The sequence below is a fragment of the Aristolochia californica genome, unplaced genomic scaffold (assembly GCF_029961685.1).
Source record: "Aristolochia californica isolate CCGP_79_NKW_82.1479 unplaced genomic scaffold, dmAriCali1.0.hap1 SCAF_3, whole genome shotgun sequence".
NCBI classification, from domain to species: Eukaryota; Viridiplantae; Streptophyta; class Magnoliopsida; order Piperales; family Aristolochiaceae; genus Aristolochia; species Aristolochia californica.
Genome location: NW_027181992.1, coordinates 15,408,379 through 15,418,505, shown reverse-complemented (window position 1 = coordinate 15,418,505; position 10,127 = coordinate 15,408,379). Strand labels below are relative to the sequence as shown.

Here is a 10,127-nt window from a genome sequence, read left to right as displayed (position 1 = left end):
ATAGGCCTCAACTATCATCTTTTACTCTCTCTTTGTCTATGTTCTTGCCTCCCTTTCTTCCCCATCCAAAAATCTACTAGTTGTCAACAATCTTCATCTTGATGATTCTTTTTACTTCTCTATTTTTTCACTTGGATATTAGGTAAGATTGAATCCAAAAATGTACATGGGTGATCTACTTTCCAAAGGTACTAATTTTTCACACAAAAAAAAAAAAAAGAAAAAAAAAAGGTTTAGTTGAGGTACATACATTAATTCATAGTACAAAAAAATATTTAAGGAAACATTAAGGAGGAGAATGGCAAACTTACCTAAATCCTTAATGGAGGAAGGTTTTTTATATTTAATTATAATAACACAAAAGAAACAAAAAGTCAAGTAAAAGGAAAAAAATTGACACCGCTAGTAAAAGTGTTTAGGTAGAAACATTCCCAAAGTCTATAGGGTTAATACTTTTAAAAGTCCCAAAAGAGAGACAAAATGTGATGACGGGAAGGTTTTGTGGCAGAGTTAAGAAATTTAAACCCACCTTGTAAACCCGTTCCCAACAATGAAGTGAATGTCAAGCTTTTTGAAGTCTAAGCCGATAGTGTTGGGTCTTGTCCGAGAATAAAATAAATGGAAAATAAGCTACTTTTAGATAATTATCTTCTTAAACGTCTATTTCCTTCCATATAATGCAAGTTTAACATCTGTCCCCAATGCCACGTAGCTGTTTATATGCCGCCCTTTTGACTCTTTTCAAAAGAATATCCAACAAGAGATTCCATAGAACGACAAGTTGATTCCAACAATAAAATCTCCCCGTTACTTTTAAACTAATGGTTAATTTACTAGCTACTTAACAAATAATTATATTGTGTAAACGTACCTCATGTGGGTCCCACCCATTTAGTTAGATTTGCTCATGATTTGATGATTTAAAAATAATGCCCATTGGTTATTATCAGAGAATAATTTAATCTTTAAAGGTATCATTCGATTTCACTTCCAAAAATGTCACGAAGGTGTAATTAGATTCATTAGTTTTTTTTTTTTTTTTTAATGGTTTGGATTGCATTTAGATTCAAGCTTGTTTCTTTCAGTAGTCTAAGGATGAGTTAGTGTGACACATTAATTTTTCGTACGAATATTTCAAGAATTTTATGCTTCGATTTTTTTTACGGTTTAGATGGTCAATGAGGCTCAGAGTGACAGAATCTGTTCAAAAGCGGTGCCCTTAAGTCAAAGCAACGTCCTTTCGTCAACCGGTGAGTGCCGGTGTTCACCCTCGATAGCGACCACAAATCCGTACTTTCACCTTTTCCATCCGTACCAGCAACCCGCCCGCCTCGCCTCTTCCTGTCATGATCCTTTTGTTTTACCGACGACTCAAATGCAAAACATAATAGTTGAGAGTTATTACCTTACTGAGATTCTCACCTACTCTCTTGCCTTCCTTCACCGCCGACCGCTCGATCTCCCTCCTCCAATCGCGTCCCTTCTTTCTCCAGCAATGACGCCAAAGCTTGTGGAAGCTGCTTTCCCACGCCACTCCTTCGCGGTTCTACCCGGACCCACTCCTTCCATACGTGGGCCGCTTGTCGCCACCTGTCCTTGCATTATTCGTCCTCTGCAAAGTGTCAGCCTCGCGTGGTGTCCGTTCGCAGCCTCCGGATTTTCTAAAGTTCTTCACTTCCGACCTCAGTTATCTCCTTACCCCCGTGTTCACCTAGAAATAACAATTCTACCCTCCAAGACGGGAAAAGTTGCTAAAAAACCAGAACGTCGCTAAAAATATCAGAAGAGCCCAATAAGGTGGTTGAAAGCATTATAGAGTGCTTGGCTAATAACACACAGGCGAAAAAAGGATTGATATCGCCCTGTCTGAGATCAGAAAGAATGACGTGACCCACTGGGACAAGGACGCTTTTCATGGACACTCGTAGCCAGTGACTCAGACGGGTTTTTCATATTGGTATGCCCAGAAAGTCTCTTCTAACTCTAAAAACCGACGAAAGCACGACTCCAATTATGGAACACAATGGTGCCCTGGTTGCTCCTCACTTTTTTTAGGGTTTTGAGTGCCGCCGCCGCCGCAGTGTGGACTGTTATTTGAAGCCGCCGTCTCTGTTGAATTGATGAAGTGAGAGAAATATGTGAAATAGAGGAGAATGGCAATTTGGCAAATTCAGGTAAGTAGGAGGGGAGTGTTGCAGAGAAGCAGCAAAGGAATTTTTAATTTTCCGCGAGATTCCAATGGGAGGTATTAGTTTTAATGGATGGAGTATATATACAAGCCGAATTCTTGCTTTGACGAGTATAAAACCTGAACAGAGCCGAAAAGGGTCCGAGAAAGAGCCCCAAAGATCAAACGCTTTCAAATCGGACCAGAGAGAGAGAGAGAGAGAGAGAGAGAGAGAGGGGAGAGTATTTACCTGGCAGAGAGAAAGAGGAGAAGAACGAATAAGTAGCGCAGCCGCTCACAGGCCAATCCTCCCCTCCGATCGGAATCTCGCGAGACATTCGGGAAGATTCCGGAATCTGTAAATTCCGCTGGTGAAAAAGGTGAAAGAGAAAACCGCTGGCTGCACACCCCTCCACCGTCACTCTTCCACCGTCCGCCTCGCGCCGGGTCCATCCACCTCACTATGGAGATGTACGGACGAAACCGCCCGGCGACGGAGGGGTCACAGCCCGATCCTCCAACGGAATGGAATGTCCCGGCGGCAGAGACTGGCCTCGAAGGTCAGTCCCACTACGTTTTCGTTCGTATAGGATTTAGGGCTTTTATTGCTACAAGCGGTTTGATCCTTTATTGGGTATTGCATTGTAGAATCCATGTGGCAGTTGACTGTCGGCGGCCGAGATTCCTATCCTGAGCGTCCGGGGGAGACGGATTGTGTGTATTACATGCGGACTGGATTCTGTGGATATGGCGCGAGGTGTCGGTTCAACCACCCGCGTGATCGTTCCCAGGTAATCGCTGTCCCTCTTTAATTACCCTTAAGGCGTAACGCCCGAAATGTCTGATCTGAGTGTTTTTTCCGCTTCATCCTTTTAATTCTGCAAAATGTGCTTAATTTAGACAGATGGAACTCCAATGTCAGAGCAGCTTATATGTTTTTACCTAAACTCTGTGTGAAGTTTGGATTTTTATGTTTTTGTTAGATTACCGGTCTTGTCAGACCAGGAGGGGAGTACCCGGAGCGGGTCGGTCAACCTGTTTGTCAGGTAATATGTATGTACTACTTATTCATACTTGAATCATCATTTTTTTAGCTTTACTGGATAGGAGTCTGGTGGATGATCTTGAACAATGTGATACTCGAGTGGTTTAGGAAAATGTCAACATAATAAATTCTGTTTTTGTCTGTTCAGAAATAATCCTCTTTTTTTTTTCTTATTCTTTTTTTTTCTTAATCAGTTGTATGAATTTGCAGTATTTTTTGAAGACTGGTACCTGCAAATATGGAACTTCTTGCAAGTACCATCATCCCAAACCTGGAGGTGGATCCGTCAGTCCTGTGTCATTAAATTATTATGGATACCCATTACGACCGGTCTGAATTCTTTCAACCTCCTTTCTAATTCATTACGTTTAACTATTTGTCTAAAAGCTTGAGCAAGGTTTTTTCTCTTTTTCAGTCTCAAAGCTTTCTCTAAAGAAGAAAGTATTACTTCTTGAAACTCAGTGTAGTGACATGCTGGGTTATTGCATGAATTTGACTTTTACTCTAGTTTCATTGACAGATTTTCCATTCTGTATGATTTAGGGCGAGAATGAGTGCTCCTACTATATGAAAATGGGGCAATGCAAGTTTGGTGTAACATGTAAATTCCATCACCCACAACCATCTGGCATCTCTGTGCCAGCCCCTGCACCTGCATTTTATCCCACGGTGCAGTCTGCTTCTGTTCCTTCTCCTCAATATGGGGGAGTAGCCAGCTGGCAAGTTGCTCGACATCCACTACTTCCTGGTTCCTATGTGCAGGGGCCCTATGGCCCAGTTCTGCTTCCCCCCGGAGTGGTCCCTGTGACGGGTTGGACACCTTATCTAGTAAGTAGAGCTCTTTTCTCCTATATTCTTTGGAATCTATTTTATTAAGTTCTGCTAATGACTATGTTTAACATGAAAAAAATTCTATTGTTATACATTGTGGAACAGCCTCCTGTTAGCCCAGTAGTTTCTCCCAGTACACAAAATATGACAGCTTCACCATTTGGGTTAACGCATCCGCTATCTCCTTCCGCTTCTGCATATGCTGGACCTTATTCACGATCATCTTCAACTATGGGACCTTCTAGTAGTGGGCAAAAGGAAAATATGTTCCCAGAAAGACCAGGGGAACCAGAGTGCCAATTCTACATGAGAACAGGGGATTGTAAATTTGGCTCCTCATGTAGATACCATCATCCAAAGGATTGGATAGTGCCAAAAACAAACTGTGTCCTTAGCCCCATTGGTCTACCTTTACGGCCGGTATGCATTCCTTTGTCTTAATATCATTTTTGTTTCAATTATATGCATTTATCTTCAGAATTTTGTTTATTAATGTACTCATGCATTGTAAGTTTCTTCCTGAATATAGTGGTGATGGAACAAACTTTATTTGTCTGTGAACAGTTTAAAGTGTATGCTGTTTCATCTTTTATTAGTCATATTTAATGATACTTGATTAATCGGTAAAGCTGAGTTTTTGTTATGCTTTCTATGAATGGGCGAAATCCTACTCTTGACTAGTTCTTAATTGATTTGTATTCACATTATGGCAACAAGTTGCATCTCTCCTGATATTTCTGTGGTTATCCCAAGATACTGGATACTAGCATATATGCATATTATTTTGAGAACATTGATCAATGTAATCATGGTTGCTCTGTTTCTGTTATGTTTTCTAGTTGACCAAGTTTATGAATGGCTTATTAAATGCTTGTTGATTGGAGAATCAAATAAAGGAGGATCATGACTCATTATCACGAGTCATATGTCAAAACTTTTATTGTCCTTATACTTCCCCACCTTATGTGCAACAGCTTTTGAAAATGAGCTGGAAAATGGTAATTGAATAGCATATACTCTAGGTGTTTAATGGAATTATCTGACAAATTGTTTCATAGTTGCTTGAGGTATTTATAGGACTGTGCTCTATTTATTTTGCTGTTTTGTCCACTGGGAGAACTTTTTTTTTTTTTTTACATTGTAGTTTTACTTCTTAAGGTGTGACTACATGTTAACATTAGCTGCTGATTCATTTAAGCGGGACTTGGGCCTTTGACTTAGTGGTCACACGGGGGGTTTCTAATGTGAGTTCTAGGTTTTTGGTCTCACCAGGGGTAAGGGGGTGTGTGAGTGCATGTAATCAACATTAAAAAAATAATATCTTGTTTGTAAACATGGTCGATTTTTGTTTATCTGTGTTCACTTTTGCTAGATGTCGTCCCAAGCGTAAGTAGGTCCCATTAGATACTGTTGGTTGACTCTAAGAGCAAGATTGGTTCTCAGAAAGCTGTAATGGAAACCTTTTCTCCATGAACCCAGAAATAAAAGATCTAAATTTGATCAACCCGAATATTGGGAGCTTTCTACTAACTTTACAATGGATGAAATAGCCTTATGCACTCAGTTTCTTCATGTTGCAGAATGTAGTACTCTCTCTATGTAAAAGGAATCAAGACTCTGCAAAATCTGTGGGTTTTGATTCCATGCAGATTGGGTTCATGAAATGGTGAATACTCTTGTTATAAATAAGTAAATTTGGAGAAGTATGGATTGCTGCCTGTTTATCATCTTGTTCAACGTGAACCATAACATATTATTGCTTTTTGCATTAAACTACATGGGAGAAGAAAGGAGACCTGTTTCGGTTGGTTCAATATATTGCTCTATTTTCAAATATTTAGATCAATCTGAGCTTCTGTTTTTGTTTCTGCTAGTCTTTATTTACCTGAGCTACATCTTTTTTCCTTTAGTGTCCGGTGCACGGTTGTTTTGAACTTTTTGTCTTGCCATATTTATTGGCCTTAAACTTTGATCGTTTTCTAACAAGTTATTTTCTGATAGGAATTCAATGAATTGATTCTTTTTTTTACTTCTGACAATTGTACATGGTCACTGAAAAGGTGCATTCTCCTGGGGGAAGCCACTCTTAAGCCAAATTATGGAAGTTTTTAAATGCATCTCATTTTTACAAGTGTATTTGCTTTATTAAAAAGAAAGGTTAACTGGAATATGATCCTTAGAAGTGGAAAGGAAAAAAAATATTTATAAAAACTTCAAAATTTATCATGTGTAAATGTTTTTCAGATGTGAAATTTTAAATATCCAGAGTTCTGTGTTTATTTTATCTGAAATTCATCTTGGACTTTCTTCATTAAACTTCAAATACTCTCTTCTTTGCCAATGTCTATCATTAAATTGCATGTATTTTCCATGAAATGTGAATCAAAATGATACAATCTTTGCAGCATTTATCTCTGTGATTTTTGTGTGAAGTTCTTATCTTGCTTCCAACTGCTTTCTGATAGTTTGATTTATTGAGCAATTATTAGAGGGTATATTTATCATAATTTTTATGGGAGTCTGTTCTGAAATCCCTTCTTTCTGTTTGCTATGACTTGGAAGACCTTCAGCATAGATACATGGATGTCATAAAAGGTTCCTAATGTGACTCAGAGTGTAAAACTTTGTCTTGTTTGATAAATGATTTATGCTGGCAGTCAATCTGAAGCTTTCCTTCTTCATTTGGTAGTTAAATAGGCTCAATATGGCCATTAAAAAAAGGTTGAGTAAGACAACTATTCATCCTTAAAGGTTTATGCATTATGTTCCTTGGGCTACTCCAGCTACTCCTAGTAACAAAATTGCAGTTTGTGACTCAATTTTGTCAAAACTTGATCTGACTCAGATTTAGTTGTAGTCTGATAGTTTTCCCAGTTTGAAGAGTCTGCTCTTATGGCTTAGGTCTTTGGTTTTCTATCTGCTCCTGTGACAACAGTTACTATTCTGGGATTATATTTCATGATGTGGCTTTATCCCATATTTATTGTGTAACTGATGGCTTAGATTTAGCTTCCATTTCCTCAGCCTCATTAGCTTGTATAACAGAAGATTTGCTGATCTCTGAACTTGTGAGGAATAAAAGACGTGCATCTTGTTTCAGATGCTACAGTCCTGAGTTTTTTTATGAGTGAATCATGCTTGAAGGAAGAAGTATAAACACAACAGCTTTGGTTGTAGGGAATATTTTTTATTCTGGTTGCCTTACCAACTTTGCCATTGGAATTGTTCAACTGGTTTATTAGGTATGCAGATAACACTTCACCCAGAATTGTCAGGGATCTATTTTATGGGCATTTAGTTACATCTTTTCTTATAACTACTAATATGTGCTAGAAATCTGATGATTGAAATGAGAGTGAAGAGGATATAATATCAAAGTCAAGGAAATGAGACAAAATGTAAATATTGTAGCCCAGTGGAAAACAATCACTAGATAAATTCATCTAATGAAGTTGGTGCTTTAGAAACTCAGTAATGTTTTGCTTTTCCTAGAAGTGGTTGGCAGTGGCTTTGGAAGATGCCTTGAGTCTCCTATTTTGACTCCATATTTAAAAGTCTCAAGATTTAGTGAATTTGAAAATTTCTATTAGGAGTTGGAACCCATAATAACATTTTCTGTTCCTCTGGTAAGACATAGGGTAGAATTGATTCTAAGCGCAGGCCTTGAATATTGGTCCGATGATGGGTTGCATGGTTGTCCCTGCAGAGCAATGTAAGAGTGGCATCAACTTAAAAAACAAGCACTTAATATTGAACCTGTGTGGATTCTAATGATTGTTGCATGAAATAACGTGATACATACATAGTTTTGATAACTTTTTCATATTACGATGTATTGCATCGTTCGGGTCATCATTGAAGAAATACTGATTCATTTACTATCTATTTACTTATTTGTCAGTTTTATTTTCTTTTGGTGAGAATAATACTATTAGTGGTGTTGTTCGTGGTTTGGCAAAGTTGTGTGGTGGTTCTAGACTTCTGTTCTTATATTGACATTGTTGTAGCTTCCCTAGGTCTGAACTTCTGAAAGAATGTTATTGAAAATTGATCTGCAATACATGCTTGTCTCCATTAATGAATACTATTGCCTCACTAGGTGGTAGTGGATTATTGTTTTATTTGTACCGATTGAGACGAATTAGATATTTGTAAGTTTTTTGTCAAAAGTTTATTTGAAAGCCATATTCTTTCTTATATGCTGCTTGCCTGACAGGGAGCTCCTCCTTGCACTTTCTACGCCCAACACGGGGTGTGTAAGTTTGGGCCAACATGCAAATTTGACCATCCAATGGGAACACTGAGTTACAGCCCTTCTGCATCCTCTCTTGCTGATATGCCAGTAGCTCCTTATCCCGTTGGTTCATCACTAGCCACTCTAGCCCCATCCACTTCCTCATCTGAACTAAGACCTGAATTTACTGCTTCCGGATCCCACAAGGATGCATCTTTCTCAACAAGAGTGCCCTTGACGCAAATTACATCTAGCGGCTCAGTAGGATCAATTTTCTCCAAGGGTGGTGGGTCTCTTTCTCAATCATACGGTCAACTCTCTGGTCAAATCTCTGGTCCTACGGGTGGTAGTCAGGGCAGTGAAAGTCATGGTTCAAGTTGACTGTAGGACCCAGGACTGATTCTTCCGAGTCTGTCTATTCTCAAGAACCTCAACTATGCTCTACACTTTTGATACACTTCCAAGGAACTTAGTAAAATCTCATATTCAAAACTCCACTTCCATTCTTCAAGGTTTCTTTATTCCCTGAACCAGGTCCGACAATTGTTGTTTGTGTTCCAACACTTTCAACATAAATAAGCTAAACCGTCGTCTTCCAAAGGTATAGCAACAACACCCGTCAACCTTTGCCTTCTCTCACTCAATAACTATTGTAGAAAACTCCTTTTGTAAGGTAAAACCATAATCTTCCCCAGCACCAGTAGGCAGTTCAACCTTTGCCTTCTCTCACTCAATAACTATTGTAGAAAACTCCTTTTGTAAGGTAAAACCATAATCTTCCCCAGCACCAGTAGGCAGTCTCAATTTATGCACCAGTCCTTTTAAAAGGATGATGATTGGACATGTTCTCAGTGTTCTCAAAATTTTCCTTTTTATCTTTCTTATATTTCCCCCCCTTTCCCTACAGAGCGAGCAAGTTTTTTTTTTTTTTTTTTTGCCTTTTGAGCCCCACGTTTACTCTATTGGGAACATGCTTTAGGAGAATCCAAGTTTTATTTTCTCAACTTGAAAGGGATAGGAACTCCCTAGTTGTTCCCCTTTTTGTTTTTGGCAGGAACTTGTACTGAACAAAGAAAGATGAGATACCGCATCCAAAGGGGATTTCCCCGTCTGGGATGAATGAACAATGTCCCGTGTATGTGTACCGAGCGCTTGATAAGAGCTCATATAATTTATTAATAAAAGAAGCCCGCCAACGTTGTTATTCTTAGTCTGCTCTTTCTGCTTCATCATTATTTTGGTCCGGATGAGCTTAGAGGTGTAAAATAAGTGTAGATCATGAAATACACTCTATACTTCAACTTTAAATGTTAGGTTTGTGGGATCCAAACAAATTTGTTTTTGGCGATAGGAATATGGCTTGAAAAGTTGCTCCTCAGACTTTTTGCAAACAATTATTAAAGTAAATCAAAAGATCTTTTTGTCCAGGTTTATTAGTCAACAAAACGAAAATTTGAAGTTTATCTTTATTTCCTGTTTTAAATTTATTTCATTCATTTGCATTAATTTCATCTTTAAACTTGGTGTTAGTGAGGATGAGTTAATGTGTATTGGAAAACAGTTTATAGTGTTAGTATTCCACAATGAAAAAAAAATAAAAAATAAGAGAATGAATAAATTGTAATAGAATACTTAATTAAAGTATAACACTTAAATTCCAGGTAAAACAAATATGATTATTACATAAATAAGTAATTTAAATATAATTAAGATATAGTAGTATATTAATTAATTAAATTAGATATTATATTATTTAATGATCTATGACTGCACCAAGACAACTCATAATTATTGACAGGGAACACAAGATATCAGTTCATCATTTTTTTGTCATGCTTCTCAGTGATTGC

General features: G+C 38.0%; 1 protein-coding gene across 1 annotated transcript; it reads left to right on the top strand.

The window, feature by feature from the left end:
* Positions 1-2,352: 2,352 nt before the first annotated feature.
* On the top strand, positions 2,353-9,486 carry LOC137959272 (zinc finger CCCH domain-containing protein 32-like). Its single transcript, XM_068806661.1, has 7 exons — positions 2,353-2,727; positions 2,816-2,958; positions 3,151-3,213; positions 3,423-3,542; positions 3,756-4,040; positions 4,149-4,463; positions 8,260-9,486. The coding sequence occupies exons 1-7, from the start codon at positions 2,631-2,633 to the stop codon at positions 8,656-8,658; spliced, it is 1,422 nt and encodes a 473-aa protein (XP_068662762.1). The 5' UTR covers positions 2,353-2,630; the 3' UTR covers positions 8,659-9,486.
* Positions 9,487-10,127: the final 641 nt, after the last annotated feature.

What these genes read in the sequence shown, in the direction of transcription:
- LOC137959272 (XM_068806661.1), top strand. Translation starts at nt 2,631, where the DNA reads ATGGAGATGTACGGACGAAACCGCCCGGCGACGGAGGGGTCACAGCCC. An exon ending in ATGGATACCCATTACGACCG is followed by an intron (nt 3,543 to 3,755) that starts GTCTGAATTCTT and finishes TGTATGATTTAG; the next exon opens with GGCGAGAATGAGTGCTCCTA. An exon ending in CGGGTTGGACACCTTATCTA is followed by an intron (nt 4,041 to 4,148) that starts GTAAGTAGAGCT and finishes ATTGTGGAACAG; the next exon opens with CCTCCTGTTAGCCCAGTAGT.